This window comes from Cervus canadensis, chromosome 7 (genome assembly GCF_019320065.1).
Source record: "Cervus canadensis isolate Bull #8, Minnesota chromosome 7, ASM1932006v1, whole genome shotgun sequence".
NCBI lineage: Eukaryota > Metazoa > Chordata > Mammalia > Artiodactyla > Cervidae > Cervus > Cervus canadensis.
The window spans coordinates 67536674-67561308 of record NC_057392.1 but is presented as its reverse complement, the minus strand read 5'-3'; the positions used below and the strand labels follow the sequence as shown (position 1 = coordinate 67561308).

Genomic DNA, 24635 nt, shown 5'->3' with positions numbered 1-24635 from the left:
CCTCTCCGCGCAGCCCCCACTTGCTGGTGCTGGATGCGGGTGTCTGGGGTACTTTTCTGCTGGGAGTTGCTTTTAGGCAGGTAATCTGTGGGTTTTATTTATTCTTCCCCTCCCAGTCAGATTGCCCTCCAAGATTCAAAAACTTCCCCCAGACCCGCCATTGTGAGGGTTTCCTGGTGTTTGGAAACTTTCTCTATTAGGACTCCCTTCCCAGGACGGATCTCCGTCCTTAGCTCTTTTGTCTCTCTTTTTATCTTTTATATTTTGTCCTACCTCCTTTCAAAGACAATGGGCTGCTTTTCTGGGTGCCTGATGACCTCAGCTAGCACTCAGAAGTTGTTTTGTGAAGTTTGGTCTGCATTCAATTATTCTCTTGATGAATTTGTGTGAGAGAAAGTGGTCTCCCTGTCCTATTCCTCTGCCATCTTGGCTCCTCCCCCCCCTTAAATTATATTCTTAAGGGTTATATGTATTCACCTATATTTGCAATAGCCTATATATCATGCATCAACATAGTTAACTTATAGCCAACAGTAAAAATGATAAAATTAATTTAATTAATTTACCGTAACCTAAAACTGACCAGATGATCAGTAAATGAAGAGTGAATTGACTTTGTGAACCACTTGGTTATTTATGCCAGAGAGGCCTTTGGATTTACAACTGGAATAGAAACCATTCAGAAATGACTGTGCTTTGGTTGTTTATGGAGCCAAATGACAGTGCTCTTCTTCCAGCATAGATAAATGGAAGACAGTTGAAATGATTTATTTTATTACACGTGCATAATTTATTTTGAAAAAAAGATTTTTTGATTAAGAATTCTTATTATTAATTTTGTGGGAAAATTTTATCTAATAAAGAACTATAAAACCAATATTAAATGTATCCATTTAGAGCTACAGTTCTCACTGTTTAATCCTGTTTAACTAAACCTTTGCTACAGGCAGCATGGCCCTCTGTCAATTGGAAGGGAGGACCGAGTTCTTTCCTATCTCTAGGCTATCTCTTATATTACCCATTATGCTCCCCGCTCCCTGCTACTCTTCAAATATTCTTATGGCTGGCTCCTCATATTTTATCTCTGTCCTAAGAATTATTTCCCTAACAGTCTTTTGACTTCTTGTTATTCTTTTACGTCACATCCTGCCCTGTTACATTGAGTATTTGCTTCTTTGCTTTGTTCACAGCTGTCTCTCCAACTAGAATGTAACCTTGGTGTGACAGACTTCATCTGGAATATTCAGAACCTTGGACAGGCATTGGTTGGTTTAAATTCTGACTCTGTCATTTGCAAAATCTTACACAAGTGTCTTATCCTTTCTGAGTGTCATTTGTAAAATGGACACTGTAATTAGAAAAATTAGAGTAATAGAACAAGGATTGCATGAATTAATATATATAAATTACTTGGTATACAACAAGGCCTTATTAAACATCAGAAAGCTAAATGTCACAGTGTCTGATGCCTACTAATTAATAAATAAACATTTGCTCAGTGAATGAATGATATAGAGCTCTGATATCAGAAAGGCTGGAATTTGACTGCCTGTTCTACCATGCATGGTTTCCTGGTGGCTCCGTGGTAAAGAATCTGCCTGCAGTTCAGGAGACCCGGGTTCAATCCCTGGATGGGGAAGATCCCTTGGATAAGGGAATGGCTACCCACTCCAGTATTCTTGCCTAGAGAATTCCATGGACAGAGGAACCTGGCAGGGTAGAGTCCATGGGGTCGTGAGAGTTGGACACAACTGAGCAACTAACACAACACTCTACCATACATGACATTGGCAGAGTTACTTTTTGTAACCTCAATTTCTCTGTGTAAAAAATAATGTTGACTAATTGGCACTTTTGCTAAGGATAGAACGAGGTGTGCTTTTTATAGCATGTTTTATGATTTACCTTTGTTAAAAAAAAAAGGGGGTGGGGGGGCTTCCCTGGTGGCACAGTGGTTAAGAATCCTCCTGCCAATGCAGGAGACACAGATTCGATCCCTGATCAGGAAAGATCCCACATGTCACGGAGCAGCTAAGCCCGTGTGATACTATTGAGCCTGTGCTCTGGAGCCCAGGAGCCATAACTACTGAGCCTATATGCCACAACTACCAAAGCCCAAAAAGCCTGAGTGCCCTAGAACACATTTCTGCCACAAGAGAAGCCCCTGTAATGAGATGCTCTGCATAGTGACAAGAGTAGCCTCGGCTCACTGCAACTGGAGAAAAGTCTGCACAGCAGTGAAGACCCAGCACAGCCAAAAATAAATAAACAAATTCAACAGAAATTTGAAAAAAAAGAAGCCTTAGTTATTGTTCCTATTCTAGGCTGCAGTTCCTATTCAGAGCTCTGCCTGTGACCATTTGTACCTGTTGTTGAGATAATTATCCTTAATAATTGTGGTCATTAAAACTATTTGGCTATAAACAACTAGATCAAATTCAAACTAACTTTAGCCTAATTAATAAATTAATGAAAGCAAAATTATTATAACTAGAAGATTGAACAAGAATTATTCATGGTATGTTGACAGTCTAAATCTACTCTTGTTCTTCATTGCCCCTTTAAACTTTATGGATTCAATCTTTCCCTGTTTTGGATGAAAATACTGGCAGATATGATGGCTTTTCTTTTCACTGCCACAGGATGAAACAGTCCTATGGTGGTTTGGTCACTAAGTCATGTCTGACTCTTGCGACCCCATGAATTGTAGCCCACCAGGCTCCTCTTGTCCATGGAGTTTCCCAGGCATGAATATTGGAGTGGGTTGCCATTTTCTTCTGAAGGGGATCTTCCCCACCTAGGCATAGTCACTTTAAATCACAAACATAATTTCAATTTAGTAACTAGAATATGCTGGTGCATTCACTTTTTATTGTTGTTATAACAACAAAAAGCTTCCCTGGGAGCTCAGCTGGTAAAGAATCCACCCGCAATGCAGGAGACCCGGGTTCAATTTCTGGGTCAAGAAGGTCCCCTGGAGAAAGGATAAGTTACCCACTCCAGTATTCTTGGGCTTACCTGGTAGCTCAAGTGGTAAAGAATCTGCCTGTAATGCAGGAGACCTGCGTTTGATCCCTGGGTTGGAAAGACCCATGGAGGAGATCATGGCAACACGCTCCACTATTCTTGCCTGGAGAATCCCCATGGACAGAGAAGCCTGGTGTGCTACAGTTCATGGGGTCACAGAGTCAGACATTAAAAAAAAATCTTGAAAAAAACAGATTCATTGTCTTACAGTTCTATAGATCAGAAGTCCAAGTCCAACATGCATTTCCCTGGGCTAAGGTATCTGGAAGCCTGAGGAAGAATCTGCCTTTTCCAGCTTGTAGAGGCCACTTGCATTCATTGTCTTATATTCCCTTCTTCCATCTTAAACAATAGAAGATCAAGTCTTTTCCAGATTGCATATCTCTGACCCTCTTTTCTGTCTGTTTCTCTTCTACTTTTAAGGACTCAAGGACTCATGTCATTAGATTGGGCCCATCAAGGTAATTCAGTGTAAATTCTGCTTCTCAGGGTCACTTGGTTAGTAACTCTAATCATGTGTACAACCTTAATTCCCCTTTTTCCTGTAACATGATAAATACACAAGTTCAAAGGCTTAGGGCTTGGCTGTCTTTTGGGATCATTGTACTGCCTACTATATCTGGCCTGTCTACTGTTAAAAAATCCAGCCAATTAGATCGGGTTTTCTTTAGATTAAGTCTTATAAGGCATGAACCAGGATTCTTCCATTTTTACCTTCCAGTGGTAGCACATGCATTTTACATTCTAAAACATTCCATGTGATCCCCCGGAAATCTCTCTACTCAGGCTCATGACTCAAAGTTAGCATTCTGCCAATTTTCCCCCCAAAAGATGGATTAGTCTCACAGCATAGCAGTTGCTCTCTACAAAGAAAGCTGTTCATCAGTTCCTTCACCCAACATTCTCTTACACTCTCTCTAATTATTGATTGGACTTAGAGATATGAAGGTTAACAGAACAGGCTCTTGAAACCACTTCTTTATGAATTTAATTTGTGTAAGGTCAGAGTGGTATTATCATATTCATTGAAACAATGAGTCCAAATAGCCTGGTACATATATTTAAGTCACTGTATCATAGAATCCAAAAGCTAGATCTTCTGAAAGACCGCAGTCTTCTGGAACTACAGAAATTAATAATATTTCAAAACAATTTCTCTCTTTATCTTTTATCTATATTTTCCTACAAATCAGCTTCATTATTCTGCTTTCTGTGAATTACTGTTCTATGGTCCTTGGTCTCATGGCTGAACATGGCTGTGTACATAGCATCTTTACATATTATAAGCCAAAACTTGGTTCTCTCCCAGATTTCCAGGAGGCAAAATCTTTTATCTGCCTAGCTGGAGCTTCATGTCCATATGGACATGTCCAATCAATAGTAAGAGCTATGTCTTATAGAAGAAAACACTCCCCTACTATAGATTTGGGGGATAGATAAGAGAGGATCATTTGACTTGGGAAAGTCTTCCAAAAATTGTATCACAGTAGTCTGTAAGTCTTATAATAACAATAAAACAAAAACAATAATCATTATAGTCGAAGTTTGTTGAGAGCCTTTTTAGATCAAGCCCTGAATTATTATATGAAACAATCACCTCGGTGGTGCTAGTGGTAAAGAACCCTCCTGCCAATTCAGGAGACATAAGTGATGCAGGTTTGATCCCTGGGTCAGGAAGATCCCCTGGAGGAGGGCATGGCAACCTACTCCAGTATTTTTGCCTGGAGAATCCCATGGACAGAGGAGCCTGGCAGGCTACAGTCCATAGGGTTGCAAAGAGTCAGACAGGGCTGAAGTGACTTAAGAGACACACATACAAACACATCACCTCAACCCATGTGGAGGTTCATGTGTTTTCTCCATTTTAATGAAGAAAATATTGAAGCACTGAGAAGTGCAATAATTTGCTAAAGGTCACATGAGGAGTTAGTAGTGACTGGGACCTAAATCCACAATTCCCTGACTCCAAAATCCATACAAAAGATGTCAATGGAATGATATCCACTGTGTAATTTTAACAGAAAAAAAGCATATTTTAAAATGTTTTGTGAATTATTAGAATTTATATCTCTATTCATGCCTACACCTGTGACCATGTGTATATCTGTATCTCTCTATACATCTATATTGTTTCTGTAGCAATCTACAAATACAACATCCCCTTCCCTCTTTCTCTTTAGCATATATATTTAAAAGTTAATACTGGATAATTCTGAGAACAAAATCATTTGTTATTTAAATTACATTTTTTCTGTCTGTATTTTTGTTCATGATGATATATTATTAACGATTATAAGAAGATAATCTTTATTTGTTTTCTAAAAAGCAAGAAATGTTAAGCTCATTTTTTAATTTTGCTAGGTCTCTAAAGAGTGACAGTTTTTCCTTAGGTGGCTTCTTGTCTGCTTTCTTCCGCGGCTCAACCAAAATTGTCCTGCTGTTTCCCTTTTCTAACTAAAATCCCCCAAATCAACATGGTGGCTAAGACACTTGCATTATTCTTTGTAAAAATGTGGGTTTATAAGAAGCAAGCTGTGAAATATCTGCTGAGTGACATTTATAGCCACCCTCCTGTTCAATAGAACATCCAAGTTTTATAGCTTTTAAATTATATGACAGTTTTTCCTCCTAGATCCCTTTTAAGAGTGCTTAATAAAGTTTACAGCAATTTCTTTCCTTATTTACCAAACACTTATTAAACACTTATTTGAGTGGATATGCTCAGTTACTCAGTCATGTCCGACTCTGTGGCTGCATGTACTGTAGCTGGCCAAGGTCCTCTGTCCATGGGATTCTCCCAGCAAGAATACTGGAGAGGGTTGCCATTTTCTACTCCAGGGGATTTTTCCCACCCAGGGATCAAACCCCCATCTCTGGCATCTCCTGCATTGGCAGGCAGTTACTTTACCACTAGTGCCACCCTATTTATACACAAAAAAATATGGTTTTATAAGTTAGCTATTTGCCAACACTAAGAAGCTCAGATTCCATTTAGAAATATCAGAGACATAAATTAGAGGTAAATTATATAGATATCTTTGGCAGTTTTCTAAAGCACATTTAGGAGTCTCTTGGCTTTTATCTTTCTAATTTAATATGAAGAATAGTCAAGAATAATAAATAAGACTTTTTTCTTAAAATAGTAAGTGAATACTTTCTTTGATTATTTAAGTGGTACATAATTTGTTTTAAAATATGAAAAGTCAAGAAGGATGTAAAGATGAAATTAGATGATAGTCATTAATTCTATAATGTAGCAACTGTATTTTAATATTTTAGCATGTATCATATATTTTGATAAAAAATATACCACAATAATGTGTTAAATATTTTGTAAGTCAGTGAATAGTCCTGTATTAACACTTGTAGATTTTTCCACTCTACTATTTTCTAGCTTATTTAAAAAATCTCCTGTTGCTATTATTTTATTGCTTATATTTTTATATTATTAAAAACACTGATAAATATTTTTTATAAACTAATTTGCATACTTTCCTGATTATTGTCTTGGAAAATTTCCTAGGAAATTTCACATAGTATGATCACTATTTAATACTTCATATAATATTTAATATGAAATATTTAATTTACTTCATATATATTTTGCTAAATTGTTCAGAAAGCTTGTAACACTTCTGCTCTGCTTGTGAGGGAAATTCTACTTGACTTACTTTCTGACATAAAACTAGTCAACTGGATGAAATATCTGAAACAATTATTTTCAGATATTGGACAATAGGGAGTTTGGCTTGTGATCCCTGAGAAAAAGGAATCAAATAAGGTGTACCATATAATTATCCTGGATTTCTATCCAGAAGAAATTTTCAGAATATGATGGCAGGAGGAAGGGCCTACATATGTCCAGAGTTGAAAAAATAGATTAAACTTTGGTAAAAATAAGACACCACTATGTGGAGACAATATATGAGATAAGAGAGCTAAACAAAGAAAGAAATCCGGATATCTGCACGGTAATCCTTTGAAGCCTTTGAGCACCTATCAGAGCAAATAAACGTCTACTTCTGCTTCATTAACTATGCTAAAGTTTTTGTGTGGGTCACAACAAGTTGTGGAATATTATTAGTGAAATGGTAATACCAGACACATTATCTGCCTCCTGAGAAACCTTTAAATAGGACAAGAAACAACAGTTACAACTGGACATGGAACAATGGACTGGTTCAAAACTGGGAAAGGAGTACATCAAGGCTGTATATTGTCACCCTGCTTATTTAACTTCTATTCAGAGTACATCATGTGAAATTCCATGCTGGATGAAATATCAACAGCCTCAGATAGGCAGATGATACCACTTTAATGGCAGAAAGTGAAGAGGACTAAAGAGCCTCTTGATGAAAATGAAAGAGGAGATTGAAAAAGTTAGCTTAAACCTCAACATTCAGTAAACTAAGATCATGGCACCCAGTCCTATCATTCCATGGCAAACAGATGGTGAAAATGTGTAAACCATGTCAGATTTCATTTTCTCGGACTTCAAAATCAATGTGGAAAGTGACTGAAGCCATGAAATTAAAAGACACTTTCTCCTTGGAAGAATAATGATGAAAAACCTAGATAGTGTGTTAAAACAGAGACATCACTTTTCTGACAAAGGTCAATATAGTCAAAGCTATGGTTTTTCCAGTAGTCATGTATGGATGTGAGTGTTGGATCATAAAGAAGGCTGAGCACTGAAGAACGGATGCTTTCAAGTTGTGGTGCTGGAGAAAACTCCTTAGAGTCCCTTGGACAGCAAGGAAATCAAACCAATCAATCTTAAAGAAAATTAACCCTGAATATCTATTGGAAGGACTGATGCTGAAGCTGAAACTCCAATACTTTGGCCAATTGACACGAAGAGCTGACTCATTGGAAAAGACCCTGATGCTAGGAAAGACTGAGGGCAGGAGGAGAAGGGGGCAACAGAGGATAAGATGATTGGATGGCATCACTGACTCAATGGACATGAGTTTGATCAAGCTCAGGGAGATAGTGAAGGACAAAGAAGCCTAGCGTGCTGCAGTTCATGGGGTTGCCAAGAGTTAGACAGGACTGAGCTACTGAAAAACAACAACAACAACAAAAAACAATCAGAATAAAAGGTGAAATTACATGATGTAGCACAAAGAGTATCCCATTGGGCAATTACAATTCCAAAAGAGCTCTAAATTGGACAATTTCTAGAGTTTACACAGGGCTAGGAATCATTCATCTTCCCACCAACAAGAGTAGGGAGACCTGTTGACTGTTCAAGGTATCTAAAGTGTCATATACCTTAGTGGTGTTGCTAAAGTAGTTCTAGAGTAACGGCTTCTCTAGGGCTGCTTTCAAAAATTAAAAAACATTCTCAAAATGATAGGCTGATCTACAAATAACAGCCCTTCTAGACAAAGTCCAACATTTTTAAAGAAGTACAACAAAATTCATCACTCAACAATGTACATACAAGTGACATAGTCAAAATGTTCTGCATCCACTCAAAAATTACTAGACATGCAAAGAAACAGAAAATTAAGACTCATAATCAAGAGAAAATTAACTAATAGAAATAGACCCAAAATGATAAAATTAGCAGATAATTTTAAAACTACTGTTATATATTTATATGTGCACAATGATATAAAGACAAACATGAAACTAATGAGGAAAAAATGGAAGATATAAAAATGTTAGAATGTTAAAAATGTTAGAAGTTCCAAATAGAACTTTCAAATAAGAAAAAAATATATATATAAGAAATGAAAATTTCCCTGTATAGTAGTTATAGTAGAATAGACACTGCAGAAGAAACCATTAGTTAACATAGAGTTATAACAAAAGAAACTATTTAAACATAAGTACAAAAGAAAAAGGACTGAAAAATATTAACAGAGCTTCAGTGACTTGCTGAATATCTATACCTGTATATTTGTATCTTTATGTTATCTATATGTTTATTTATACCATATCTATAATAAGAGTCCCAGAGGAAAGAAGCCTGAAGAGAGGAGAGACAGATATTTAAAGACAGCAATTAATGGCAGAATTTTTTAGATTTTGGTGAATATTCTAAACTGACAAACTCAAGAAACTCAGCAAACTCAAAGCATGATAAAGAAAATCACACAATGATGTAAAAATCAAATCAAACGAAAATAATGAATGACAAAGAAAATGAAGACAGCAAGACGCAAAAGACACATGGCATACAATAGAGAAAGGTTAAGAAAAACCATAGACTTCTTGTCAGAAACTATCTAAACCCGATGGCAAGGGAAAAATCTTTTAGCATGCTGAAAGAAAAAGACATATCAATCTAGAAATTCAATGTGCAGAAAAAATACTTTTGAAGAATAAGTGCTAAGTAAACACTTTTTCAGGCTAACCAAAACTGAAAGAACTCATCATCAGCATACAAGAAATAAAAGAAAGTTTTAAGGGAATTTTTCAGGAAGTAAGAAAATGGAACTAGAATCTACACAAAGAGCATAAAATTGGTGAATATGTAGGTAAATATAAGAAAATATTTTCACTCACTTTTAATATATTTAAAGAATAATGGACTAGCTAAAACAAAGACAGTAACTGTTTTTTGAGAAGGTTTATAACATATGTCGTAAAAAATGTATGATATCATAATCACAAAGGACAGGAGGGGGAAATGGTAGTATACCGGTATCAGTCTCTTATTTGTGAAATTATATACTATTTTAAGGTAACTGGTGATAATTTTAAGTTGAATATTGTAAAACCTCAAGCAACGAGAGAGTCAGAGAGGAGAGAAAAAAATCAAGAAATTGAGATACAGAAAAAAAAAATTGCTAAGAAGCAAGTAGTACAGCTGAATTGGGGTCCTAAGACATATATACTCGAGGCGAAAGAAAAAAAGGACAAATGCAGCTAATTGAAAACAAATAGCAAAATGGTAGAATTAAATACAACTATATTGATAATTACATTCATGTAACATAATATTACAATTAGAGGGAAAAGACTATTAATCTGGATTGTCAAAAAAAAGGCATTCCCACTTTATACTATTTGAAAGAGATTTCACTTTAAAGATAAAAAACATTAAAAAATAGAAGAGGGCACACTATGAAAACAATAAATATCAGATAAAGTAGAATTTAGAACAAGAAATTTTATTAACAGAAGGCCGTTTTATAATGACAAAGTCAATTTATCAGAGGATATAAAAATCCTAAATGTGTTTTCACCCAATAATAAAGCATCAAGATACATAAATTAACACTTGCAGAACTAAAAAGAAAAAAAATAATCCACAACTCTACTTGAAGATACAATACTATCACCTCTCTCTCAGTAATTGATACTAAAAATAGATAAAATATTTAGAACATTGAAGTCAAGAATCAAATTACATGTTCTTTTTCAATGTGCACAGAACATTCACCAAGATAGACCTTGTGCAGGACCACAAAACACATCTCAATCAATTTTAAAAATTGAAATGACAGAGTGTATTCTTTATCAGTGGTGTTAAGTAGAAATCAATAACAGAAAGATACCAGGAAAATCTTGAAGTTAATATACTTCTAAATAAGCCTGAGTCAAATAATACATTTTTGGGAAATTAGAACATATGCTAAACTAAATTATAGTGAACACATAAACCTGTCATAACTTGTGGGATACAGGTAAGTCAGCGGTTAGAAGGAAATTTATGGCTTTAGTGCTTTATTTTTTTAAAAAAAGGCAACTAAAATGAGTGTTGTAGGATTTTCCTTTGTGGTTGGCCCACCCTCATGTCTTGGGGGTGTACTATCCTCTGTTCACCAAATAAAACTCTGAGGTGTAACTGAGTTGTAAAAAAAAAAAAAAAATCAGTGTTGTAGACTTTTAAAATTCAAATTAACTAAAGGAATAAATAACATAGATATGAATAGAATTCAAAAGAATAGAAAACTGTCAAAAATAGAGAAAAGCAATATAAAGTCTGTTCTGGTGCCTAGAGTTGTCTCCAGAGTAGTTCTCTTTTCTCTTCCTGGTGAAGGAGAGGGAGACACCATGACACTTAAGTCTTGCTTTTAAATAGAAAAGGAGAAGGCGGAGAGTTGATTGCCTTCAACTGAAAGCAATCCTTATGCTAAAGTGGCATTTTGAACCTGGCATATTCTGGCCTCTTCAGAGGGAAGCAGTAACACTAGAAACACTGTGAATTAATTATCTCCTTTATGCTCTTTATTAATTCTATTTTATTTATTTTTTCAAATACATTCTATTTTAAAGTTTTTTGGAGAAAGATGAAATATAATTGTGCTATGTTTTCAATTAAACAATCATCAAGCATTTATTAAATTCTTATAAATATGGCAGGTCTGAGTGTGTGCTAAGTTGCTTCAGTCATGTCCAACTCTTTGTGACCCCATGGACTGTAGCCTGCCAGGCTCCTCTGTCCATGGGATTTCCCAGGCAAGAACACTGGAGTGGGTTGCTCTTTCCTCCTCCAGGAGATCTTCCCAACCTCAGGATAGAACCTGTGTCTTACGTCTCCTGTGTTGGCAGGCGGGTTCTTTACCACTAGGGACACCTGGGAAGCCTGAGGCAGGCTTAAAAACATCAACTAAGAAGTGCACTAGATGTGTGCCTAGAGAATTGGAAGACAAGGTCATATTCACCCTGTGTATTTTTAAAAACACTGAGGAAATAAAAATTAGTTGATAGAAGAAAGGAGGCAGATGCGGAAACAGTGGAAACAGTGTCAGACTTTATTTTTGGGGGCTCCAAAATCACTGCAGATAGTGACTGCAGCCATGAAATTAAAAGACGCTTACTCCTTGGAAGGAAAGTTGTGACCAACCTAGACAGCATATGAAAAAGCAGAGACATTACTCTGCCAGCAAAGGTCTGTCTAGTCAAGGCTATGGTTTTTCCAGTGGTCATGAATGGATGTGAGATTTGGACTGTGAAGAAAGCTGAGCACCGAAGAATTGATGTTTTCGAACTGTGGTGTTTGGAGAAGACTCTTGAGAGTCCCTTGGACTGCAAGGAGATCCAACCAGTCCATCCTAAAGGAGATCAGTCCTGGGTGTTCATTGAAAGGACTGATGTTGAAGCTGAAACTCCAATACTTTGGCCACCTCATGAGAAGAGTTGACTCATTTGAAAAGACCCTGATCCTGAGAGGGATTGGGGGCAGGAGGAGAAGGGGACGACAGAGGATGAGATGGTTGGATGGCATCAGTGACTCCATAGACATGAGTTTGAGTAAACTCCGGGAGTTGGTGATGGACAGGGAGGCCTGGTGTGCTGCGATTCATGGGGTCGCAAAGAGCTGGACACGACTGAGTGACTAAACTGAACTGAAGTGAAAGGTTTTAGAAGAGGTGGGAGGAACATGGGCGGAACATGATGAGATAATTATTTAAAGCTACCTTTTGCAATTGTATGTCTATCTCTATTTTTCTATTTATTCATTCTTAAAATTGCTCACATGTTAATTCCTTGTTGCCCAAGGTGATAAAATACCATATTTTCAGCATCATCCTAGGATTTTTTTTTTTTATGGACTTTTTCCTATTTAATCTATAATTCTGGGGGAAAAAAAAATCAGTCCAAAGAATCTATGTTAATCTCTCCTCATTTTTTCTCTTTTTTTTTTCTTCTTCTCACTTTGTAAATCTGGTCACCATAGGAAAGACAGCAGTCATTCACTTCAGGGAAAGTCTATTTTAAATACTAGCTACTGGGGGGTAGATAGAGGTTAGAGACTTTAATCCTTCATCTCCTCCTTTTCTCTAACAATGCTAGCTGGCAGGCAGTCAGCAGGAAAGTAGAAGAGGAGCTTTCAGAAAGAAAACATTCCCTGTAGAAAGTAGTGAGTGGCCCATTGTGATGTTGAACAAAAGTAGTTCTCCTGGAATTATTTTTCTAGGAAACTTGTTATGCCACTTTGACTTTATTCAGTAAATATATAAATAGAAGAAGAAAAGAAAGAAGAGATTAAAAAAGAAAGGAGATAAACTTTTCTTTGATCCCTCATAATTAATTTGTTCTTGTTGACTACTGCTTTTGTTGATATTTCATAATTTGAAACCAAAGCACTTTGTGTTAATTTTTATAAGTGATTTTTATAGTTACTGTGTTTATTTTGGACATGCTCATCTACTATTAATACTTTAAGATACTAAGTGAGAGGAACGGAATGTTTCTAAAGACTAAGAAACCTCACATTTACCCCAGCATCACCCTAGAAGAGAAAGTTGTTTCCCCCTGAACAACTGTTAAATGGTTTTTTGTTTTTTTTTTTTCATTTAGCTAGTATTTGCCAAGTTCCTATAGCACAGTCTTCCCTTGTAGCCTTGTAGCTCAGAAGGTAAAGAATCTGCCTGCAACACAGAGAATCCCGGGTTCAATCCCTGGGTCGGGAAGACCTCAGGAGAAGGGAATGGCAACCCACTCCAGCATTCTTGCTCGGGAAACCCTTGGACAGAGGAGCCTGGTGGGCTACAGTCCATGGAGCCACAAAGAGTCAGACACGACTGAGCAACTAACACACACACACACACACACACACACACACACACACAGAGCACAGTTGTCATTAATTGCTCTTTTTTTTTTTTCCTTCTTTTTTTGAGGTTAGAGTGAAGAGGCTGAAGACTGGAAGTTATTTTTACCTCAGCATAAATGGGCTGTACTTTTTAATATTATTGGAGCTGTTTTAGGTTGCTCTTTGTCATGGAGATGTTTTCAGGACTGGTCATTGCAGTGCATTTTGAGGAAATAACATTATGTCCAACTAAACCTACTATTTAAGCATTTTCATTACATTTTAAAAAGATGACAGAGATAAATCATTCTGTCACCTTGGTGTTTCTATTAACACCAAGGGTTTTAGCTATAGATGTTTTTTCTAGCTTTATTGTAGATTTTTAACATGCCCTAAGATTCTCAAGTTGATTAATTGACTGTTCTATGCAGTATCAGACAGTTAGCATGCATATTCTTTTGCTTTAATACTTTTCTTTAGGTCCCTCTTGAGAGAGTTTTGCCAGAAATTGTGGAATAACAGGTGATAATATGTAGATTAGTTAAATGTGTGTGTGTGTGTACCCTTCATTTTTAGTTCCATGATAATAATATTAAATATACAGTTAAACTTTTCTTAACTGTTTTCCCTTTTTCAGATGATACTTAGATGGCTGTCACAGCTAATCTTCCTACTATAAGTAGAATTCTCTGGATAAGGGAGAGAGTGCTAACAGGGGTATATCATTTAAAAACTTTCTTGCATTTAAGCCAGGATTTCATGGGATCCTCATAAAAAGTACATAAATCATGGTACACTGTGATTACAAGCTTATATTCAGTATTTTGTTACTAGCTCTTCCACAGTCTGAAATAGCGTTGTTCCCAGCAGCAAATTAGACTGCTTTGTAATATCACTCCTACCTGACTTTCAGCTTGGCATCTTCATATGTCTGTTAATTTTATATGAGTCATTGTATGTTTTAATTATGTGAAGCAACTTATAAACCATAAGTAGCTGTTAAGCAACCTGTTGTGTGTGTGTGTATGTGTGTATTAGCATATAATTTATATAGTTCCTTGGCTTCTTTGTTTAATAACACTGTAGTGGAAAGATCATTATAATGATAATACTCTCCTTGCTATTAATTACAGCTTATCTTGTTTCCTTGTTAATGGATGCTTCTTACTACTGAAGGAGATAGTTACTTTCTTTGTTCTCAATCAGTATTAATTCTCTTAAGAGTCTGTATGCAATTTTATGAAATAAGATGATAGAGAAATAAACATTTAGTTATAGTAGTATTAAAAGAATACTTTTGTCCACCAGTCAATCCTAATACAAAGCACTGCTGCTGCTGCTAAGTCACTTCAGTTGTGTCCGACTCTGTGTGACCCCATAGACGGCAGCCCACTAGGCTCCTCTGTCCCTGGGATTCTCCAGGCAAGAACACTGGAGTGGGTTGCCATTTCCTTCTCCAATGCATGAAAGTGAAAAGTGAAAGTGAAGTTGCTCAATCATGCCCGACTCTTAGCAACCCCATGGACTGCAGCCTACCATCCATGGGATTTTCCAGGCAAGAGTACTGAAGTGCCATTGCCTTCTCCGACAAAGCACTGAGTAGGCCTTAATTTTCTTGACCAACATTATTTTATGTCACATATATAGAGAGGCACATGTGTATATATTATGTATTCAACCATTTAGAATTACAGTTTCAAGTAAATTTGGGGATATCAGAGAAGCCTGATTTAAATGAATTACGTGTTACTGGAGGGTTAATGAGGATGAAAAATTATGGTGATAAAGGAGTGACATTATTGATTGTGCTCCTCCAATGGCTTAGCAGGTCAAGAATCTGCCTGCAATGTAGGAGATACAGGAGACACAGGTTCAATTCCTGGGTCAGGAAGATCCTCTGAAGGAGGAAATGGCAACCCACTCCAGTATTCTTGCCTGAAAATGAATCTCATGGACAGAGGAGCCTGGTGGGCTACAGTTCAAAGGGCCGCAGAGTTGGACAGGACTAAGCGACTAAGCACGCACACATGACAAGGGGCAGTGAACATATGTGAACATGGAAATAGGATGGCTATGTTTTAGGAAAATCATGGCAGATATAGAAAGGATGGATTAGAGGAAAGGAAGAATTCGTTTGTAGGGAGTTACTATGTTGGCAAGACTTGACAATGGCCTCACCTAAAGGAAATAGAAATTTAAGGAAGTGGATTTCAATGTTATTGATAGCACTTAGTGACTATTTGGGGAGTGGGAGAGGTAAGTAGTAAGGATAAATCCTAAATTTTCATTTAGGGCAACTGGGTGGATGGTAATACCCAAATCCAGAAAAGATGGGGTAGAATGTGTTAGACCAGCACACCCAAACATAAGAAAATCTTGTTTATCATTACCCATTGTTTTCCTACAGAATGTACTGTTCCCCACCCCTCCCTCTGCTTACCTAGAACTCAAAAATATTTGGCAGCTTTGAGGGTCAGAATCACCCCAGAAATTCTTGGCTGCAACCAACCAACAATATGTGATAAATAAGGGCTATATTTTATGCAGATGAGTTTCTCTGGTGATAAGAGTTGTCTCCACTGGTTTTCTTCCTGGTAGGAAGACATTTTTACAAATGAAAAATTTCCTGTATAAATTTAAGTTTCCCTTACAAAAGGGGAAATGTATACTCTTATTTTTAGAGAGTAAGGGGGAAGGAAAGAGCTTTTCTTGAGTCTGCTCATTCTCAGGTGTCTTTTGTTCAAAATAATCCATATTTTAGAGAGCATATTTGAAGGGAACATACTCTGATACCTTGCAAGCACATCTACCTGGTTCTTGGAACTATAATCTCAAAAATCCACTCTAGTTGCTGAGCCTGGAATTTCCTTCCTATGATAGTTTTCAGGATTGCAATTTTGAAAGGTTCTAATCCTTTTCTCTCTAGCCTTTTCTCTCCATGGATACCTATGCTTTTGACTAAGTTGTTGTTCTACTTGTGTTATACAATTTACTGAGAAAATGAGTACCATTTCTGTGTAATTATTCCAGGTATTGCAACACTTTACATAACACAATTCCATGTTCCATAGCATACAATGCCAACACTTATAACTTTGAATAACTTCTTTATAATTTTTCTTTCAAATCTTCATATATATCTTCCCTGGAAAATCAGGCCTAAATAATCACTTCAGTAACTACACACAAAAAAATTTAAACTGTAACATTGGTTTCTTCCAAATCTGTAGTTCCAGGTAGAATCTTCAAAATGAGTGACAGAGAACAGCATAACATTTTCTTTTGCTCACTCTCTCTTGGAGCATTTTAGAATACAATGCTGGGCATACAGATAAGTGATGTGGTTGGAAGTGTTAGTTTTTTATTATGTCACCTAAATTGTTTTTAATAATATATACAATAATAGTTTTTATAGCAAAGTCTCTATACATATAGAGCAGTGGTCCCCAACATTTTTGGCACCAGGGACTGATTTTGTGTAAGACAATTCTTCTATGAATGGGGAAGGGGAATGTGAGCAATGGGCAGCAGTTGTAAATACAGATGAAGTTGTGTTTGTCATCACCACCCACCTCCTGCTGTGCTGCCCATAATTAACAGGGACTGGGGACCCCTGATATAGAGGATGCATTCATTCCAGTAACTTTCTCCCAAAGATTCTGAAAATTTTGATAATTTTAATAACTATATTAGTTTCTTTCTCACCCTTCAGTGAAGCTATTTTAACGTCAGTCATGCCTTTTGTTTTTTCCAGAAATTTTTCTAAGTGTCATCTCTTTGATCCTTCTAGTTCTTAATTATTTGCTCTTGCAGACAAACCTACCTACTCTCTCCTCCCATCTCTTTTCATTTTTGAAATTTAATTTGTCATTTTTCCCTCTTAAGTATTTTCCATTATCTTCTTTGCTAATCTATGTCCTTCTTTTCTTTGAGGTCCTTTATTTCACCCTTTTTGATGATAGTAATTTGTTCATCTTTACAATACTTGTTGAAGGCATAGTATGTGTTAGGAACTGTGATAGGTGCTAGGAATGTAGTGGTGAACACAGAAAGGCTCTCTGACATAACACATTTTAAGGACAGAAATAATTAAGCTGTACATACAATGCAATGTGGTAAGAACCATGGTGGAATGAAAAGTTTTGAGCTATTAAGGGGGATCTGGAAGCACACAGAAGAGACCTCAACCAGAACTGGGTTGAGGAAGAATTCCTGCATGTGGATTAGTTAGGCAAAGAAGAGGTGATGAAGGCAGAATTTTTCTAGGCAGAGGAGGCCCAGGAGAGAGAGAGAGTGTGTGTGTGTACTCAGGGCTCTTTATTAGTATTGAAACTGTTTTAGTGTAACTGGATGTATATTTGTGTCACTTTCTGCACAGCTACAAAAGCTTTGGAGGTTTCTGTTTATTTTTATGTTTTACCTCTTCTCAAAAATAAGACGTCTCTGTTCTACTTTCATAACAACTTCCTGCATGCCATAATTCAGCTGGTAGATAATTGGTACTTTATACCTGTTGTTGACTAATTTTAGATGCCTGGGGCAGGTATGTTAATACATTTCCATTTTTGTCATAATGAGTGAGGATTGATATATGTATTTCTCCTCTTATGGGGAAGTCAGAATGTGATGATTATAGTGTTCTATTGTCAAATATTCAATTTCAGGTCACTTTTGGTGAAGTATGAGCTTGGTGTGTGTGTTACACCATGCAATTGTACTAGGCAAAGGACTGCTTTATTTTAGAACAAACCACAATCTGGATTTTAAATCAGAGGTTTATGACATGTTAATAAAATGGGCCTTAGATAGTAAATGGTCAGCTCATTTTACAGGTGGAGAAACTGAGAACTGGAGAGGTTAATGAAGAACTAACTGTGATGAGGATTTGGGTGTGTGTGATGTTTGTTTTTATTCTGAAACTTTTGAGAATAACTATTCTACTTTTTTTTTTTTACCATTTCTGTTGTTTACATAATTTATATAATCATTTTTCACTAATAAGCTGGCAAACATGATGGATAGATTATTTTTACATTGAAGATTGAAAAAAACTAGGAGATGTTTGAGCCTGAGTTTTTTTTTTTTTTTTAACTAATCTGACCAAGATGAAAAGTCAAGGAATTCTAGAGGAAGGAAATACAGATTGTTTTTTACTCTAGATGTCTTATGGGGGACAGGGATTAAATAAATTGACTTATTTTTGTCATCTACTTCCTCTCTTGTAAAAGAATAAAGATAAATCTCCAGTGTGTTGCTCATCTTTGCTAGGGATAGGTGTTTTGTTTGAGGCAGAACAGTTGAACCTAATACTATGTTTCTGTTGAAAAGCGATGTAAATATCAGTACCCTTCTTTTACCAGTGAGGACCTTGAGGTGCTGTAAGATTGGATGGACTCATTTCTTTACGGTTTCTCAGTTAATAAGTAACAGCTGATGTCAGAACATGGTGTCATCAGAGCTGTGGTTCTGCATTCTTTCCGTTCAGAAGGAGGGGACAAGAGGAGGGTGAAGGGAGGAAAGGAAGAGGGTGTAGGAGGAAAAGGAAGAACTAGAACTAGTTCTAGTTCACAGCTAGAACTAGAGCTACTCCAAAGCCTACACGTAACTAATTCCCATGGTGTTCCTTATTTTCCCGTATTTTTTTAGTGGACATTGCAAAATTCACTTTAAATTTTACTTTATTTCTATAAGGTAGGCAGATTGGGAGCACTAAAAAAAAACAAAACACTGGCTCTGCTCCATGCTGTGGTGGTAGTACAGACACTCTTTTGGCAGGAAGTATTGATAAGTTTCTGGACTACAGCGAAAGTAGGGAATTAAAAGTTAACACCAAAATTGAAACAAAGCCACGTTTTGTGAAGCGCACACTAGTAGCAGTCCATTGGATCAAAGGATATGATCTCACTTCACAGTAAAACAGGTCCTGCAAGCCCAGGTAACTCAGGAAGCAGAATGGTAATTATTCACAGAAGAAAGCAGGTAGTATACTGTTACATGAATACAGGGGAAAGTCAGAAGGTCACCGGCTGCAGGGGAACTGACACAGCTGAAGCTGCTTGGCCCCCTTTAAACAGAAGTAGTAAAATGGGAGAGAATGAAGCAAGTTTACCTAATACTGCTTTGCAAGGTAAGTGCCAACAGCCTCTGAAATGGTTGCAATCAGATGTGTAAGTGGTGTCGATTACAGAGTGTGTGTGTGTGTGTGGTGTGTGCGTGCGTGCACCCCTGCTGCGTTTCAAGGTGTGCTTTGAGGGTGGGGAAACAAGTGGGGATTGTTTATGAAGAAGCAGCTGTCTCGTCCGTTTTTCTCAACTACTCAACCTACACAGAAATACAAATTTGGTGGAGTAGGGAAAACCTTATCTTACTTGAGCTATACTGCTGGAGAAATGGTACAACCTACTTCCAGTCCATTTTCATGTGAAACTCTTCCCAATATTGACAGAATATTGATTTTTGTCCTTGCCTGTGAGATTTTTATTTGTAATCAAATTTTACCATCTCTGGGATTTACCAGCCAAGTGTCCTTGTAATTAATATTACCACTTTTTTAAGGTGGAAAACAAGTCTCAGAGGGCAGTGTCTGGTTGGGGAGTGTGGTTGGTTTTATAGGTCTTACTTTACCTTTGTCCTTTAAAGGGACTGGCTTTATTGACATTGGCTTGACCAGGCTAGTGTGGCTAGCCTTGTTGATTGAAACAAATACAAGTTGCATCACACTTTCTACTTTTTTGAGTGAGAAAGTTTCTTTAAAAAAAAAAAATGTGCAGAAGGCATATTTGTTGCCATGATTTCTAGTAGTCTACTCTTGTTAATTATTTACCACCTTTACTAGTGACATTTTGATCAAGGTCTTTATAAAGAAGTCTCCTTGATAATGATATTTTTATTTCCTTAAATATGTTCTTGTGAAGCTTACCAACAAGAGAATACTCAAACCCCTGTTTTCCTTTAAGTGTATGTAACCAAAAACATAACTACATCTGTGAAATGTAACACATCTGAGGATAACAAGACCATCATAGACATGCTTGGTTATAAATATCTATCACCCATTTTTATAGAGTTAAATAATCTTCCAGAATACCTGTTTTTTTTTTTTTTCTGTATTTTCATTAATCCTTTCTCTACTTACTTTGCTTAAAAAAATCCCAGAATTGTATCTCTATTTCTGTGTATTTTGTAAAAAAAAAAGAAAAATTGAAACACTGTGTAAAATGCTATTAAAAAGTACTTTTAATGTAAAGAGTAATTTTAAAAGTTATTTATTGCTTTCTATTGAAGAAAAGCAGCAAGGTAAAAGAATCATTCAGTATAACTCTATGAAATAATTTGTGTTTTATGGATAAAATGTACGTGATTATAACATATGCCTTATCTGTTTCTGTAATGTTTTCCATGGGAAAGTATATAGGAAGCATCTAGGTTGTTTGAGTTGTTCATATAATAATAATTTCGTATCAAATGTGTATGACTGTTTGGCAACCCCCAGGCCCACCATAGCCTGTCTTGTACATCATCTGTGTCTGTGTTTGGGGTTGAAATAAACTGAGGAGTACCCTGGCAGCTTTCCTGTCCCCTCATCATCCCTCTTTGTGTCAGGATCAGGGATAATATTTGCTTCTTATTTTAGAGTCCCAGAATGTGCATAGATTGTCTGTTGTTTTGTGGGGTTTTTTGTCTCTTTTTTTACTGACCCTTTTATATCTGTTGTGAGTCGGGTAATATGTTCCATTTGTGAAGGGTGAATTTCTCTTTCTCCTATATATTGGTTTTTCCAGTTATTTTCAAGATCAATTATTAGCACAAATCAGAAAAGCATGCATAAAATTTAAAGTAAGAGCTATGGTAAATAATTTGAATGTCATGGTTTGAGTTAGAAAACAGTGTGCCTTGATTCATAAAGCTTTTGTAGCTGGGGAATACTTGTGAGATCAGTTCTATCCTGGGGTATTTTCCGTTGTGCACTCTGCTTAAACTTTTCAATAAGGAATGTGTTCTCTTCTGATCTTATCTGAGTTGAAATGCATCCTTGGTAGGTCTACAAATAGTTCAGATCTCTCTTCTTGGAGTGTTGAAATGCTTCCATTCTAGACATATTTGCCTTAAGATTATTCAGTGAACCTATTAATCAGTGAGAATTAATGAGAAACAAGGTGCTTCATTAGTTTGAAATTACTTCTGGATCTTGTTTTAATTATAAAGGAAAACACAGTGAGAATAATTTTTGCCTTTATTTGTATGTGTGAAGGTAAGAGATTTTGCTAAGGTTGTCTAATAACAAACCAAGATATATCCAGGAGTCTTTATTTATGGATTGCTCTAACAGTATTCTATTTTCTGTGCCATAATCAGTCTTATATCTGAGCTTGAGTTTTAAAATTATCAAAGTAAATGAAAAATGCATTTTGAAATGTTGTTAAATTTTTCTTTTGACTTAATAGCATTTATAGAGATTCTGAAGTTCTCTAAAATAATACTGCTTATAATCAGCTCTGCTCACAAATAAGTATTCTTTAACAGAAATGACTATATTCAGATGTTTTGTACATTTAGCCTATAGATGATTTAAATGTTTTGGCTATGAAGATAGTAAGTACTTAATAAATGATAGATTATCATTAGAACTCCATCGTATGTTTTGAATAATGGTTTTCTAAGGCCATTGTATGTATCTAGATTATCTAGACTCACTGGGCCATCTCTAGTTACAACTTGAAGGGCTAGCCATAGACACTGTCAAAGATTATTCATTTTAGCACTATATCCTGTAGGCCTCTGACCATTATTATACCCAAGTTGCTGGTAGATTATGTCCTGATTAAGAGCCCATAAGCTATCAACATTTAATGTTTCCAATGATATTGGGAATCTATCTTTTCCTGAAGGTGAGTGAAATCTTTCCAAAGTTATCTTTGGCTTAATGTGAACAGATTTCAATTATCTTTTCTAACCTAAGAAGCAATCTCTCCCTTTTAGCCTCAGTGATAAAGTTAACTCAACAGACAATTATGTAAAACCTTCATACATGAAGGTCCATATATTCTCTGGATTCATAAAATAGAATTATCTTGGGTAGAAGAGAATACTAAAAAATGTTTTCTAATTTTTGAAAATAAAATAAAATGTACAAATAATATGGCATCAGGAATAGGGATGAGTGCGTTTTTTCATTGTTATTTGCTAAGGAAAGGAAGCAGCATTTCCTTACATAATATCTGTAAGCACATGTACCACTGAGTGGCAAATTGTCAGTCTGTGACAGTAGTGAATGGCCATGGCTGAGATGACAGGATGGTGGCAACTCCCTTCTTGGCAGGGAGTTATTTGGAAATTGACTTAGGATAAGGTTTCTCTACAATCCTGGAGACCCAGGTTCGATTCCCAGGTCTGGAAGATCCTGGGGAGATGGGAATGGCTACCCACTCCAGTATTCGTGGCTGGAGAATTCCATAGACAGAAGATCCTGGAGGGCTACAGTCCCTGAGGGTCACAAAGAGTCAGACACAACTAAGCTACTAACACGCACACACACAAGATTTCTCCAAAGGGTATCCTTGAGCATGTAAGGGACCCTAACCTAGTCTCTCTCAGGAAGGACAGGTATTTTCTGCTTCTCCCAGGTGTCTCATTAACAGGCAAGGCAGACCCTAGTCAGAATTGTTTAAAAAAAAGTAGGTGGGGGGAATAATCTCTCAAGGCTCAGCTGTGTTCCTCATCTGCGGACTCCCTCCTACCTCAGGAATTCAGCCCCATGAGCTCTTGTTTTTCTTCTCCTCTTCCTTGGTCAAACAGGTCCAGGGCCACCTGCCTTTTTGTAAAGGATTGTTGTTTAGTCATTCAGTCGTGTCCAACTCTTTTGCAACTCCTTGGACTGTATGTGGCCTGCCAGGCTCCTCTATCCATTGGATTCTCAGCAAGAATACTGGAGTGGGTTGCCATTTCCTTCTCCAGGGGATCTTCCCAACCCAGGGATGGAACCCATGTCTGCTGCATTGTCAGGCAGATTCTTCACCACTGAGCTACCAGGGAAGCCATTTGTAAAGGATATGATTTATCCTTGGAACTATTTTAATAACAGGAATCTCTTGAGTTCAGTGCCAGAACAATCTTGTGAGAGGGGATCTCTTTGAGTGGAGTTTCCTCTGAGCTACTTAACACACCCTCTGCTCTCAAACTGCCTGCTTATCAGCTCCTTGGATGTTTTTGAACACCCTCTAATTAAAGTCCTTTTTCTTACCTCAGTTCTTTGTTCTCTAGGTTTCAGTTCAGTTCAGTTCAGTTCAGTCACTCAGTCTTGTCCAACTCTATGTGACCCCATGAATCGCAGCACGCCAGGTCTCCCTGTCCATCACCAACTCCCGGAGTTTACTCAAACTCATGTCCATAGAGTCGGTGATGCCATCCAACCATCTCATCCTCTGTCGTCCCCTGCTCCTCCTGTCCCCAATCCCTCCCAGCATCAGGGTCTTTTCCAATGAGTCAACTCTTCGCATCAGGTGGCCAAAGTACTCTAGGTTTAGGAACACCCTATTCTAAAGACTACAAAAGACTAGAACTCTGTGGGAAAGACGTTTCTAAGTTCAGAAGTTTGGCTAGACCCTTTCAAATGCAAGGCCAGTTTTAGGTTGCTGTCAGCAGAGAGGAGAGCTCTTCTCCAACCCTCTGAGGGAGAATCTGGCTGTCAGAACCAGGGTAAAGAAATCTGTAGAAGATTAACATTTTCAAGGTAGAGAGAGAGTATAGAGGACCTTAAGTCCAATATTTTTACTTTGTAGAGGAACGGAGATCCTTTGAAGATACAAAAATTGTCCTTAGTTCCTCAGAAGCAGTTGCCAGAACCCAAGTCTCCACCCTAGCTGCCTAAATCCTATAATTTGATGGAGGGATTTGGCACATTGTTTTCCAGGAGTATTTACTTTTTAAAGAAGGAAATTTAGGCTTAAAAATGCTTTCCATATTGACATATTTTAGCCTGTGTGGTATGACCTGTAAATCACTATCCAGTGTTCAGCCTGACTTTTAAATGACTGGTCCATCCAGGCATACAAGCTTGGATATTCTCTTGACTACATAAAAGTTACTTAGGCTCTTGAGACATATATTAACGTTC

The 24635-nt window shown here is 37.0% G+C and overlaps 1 protein-coding gene across 8 annotated transcripts in view; it reads left to right on the top strand.

Annotated features, from left to right (window-relative positions):
- The window catches only part of NAALADL2 (N-acetylated alpha-linked acidic dipeptidase like 2), a 1484447-nt gene that overhangs the window by 392895 nt on the left and 1066917 nt on the right, over positions 1-24635 (top strand). For 2 of the 8 annotated variants that reach the window (XM_043473697.1, XM_043473696.1), the window contains exon 1: positions 14994-19649. The exons of the other annotated variants lie outside the window; for them this stretch is intronic. In XM_043473697.1, coding sequence (XP_043329632.1) covers positions 19418-19649 — 232 coding nt within the window. In that variant the 5' untranslated portion in view covers positions 14994-19417. Of the gene's footprint in view, positions 1-14993; positions 19650-24635 lie in introns of those variants that run through there. 8 annotated transcript variants of the gene reach the window in all.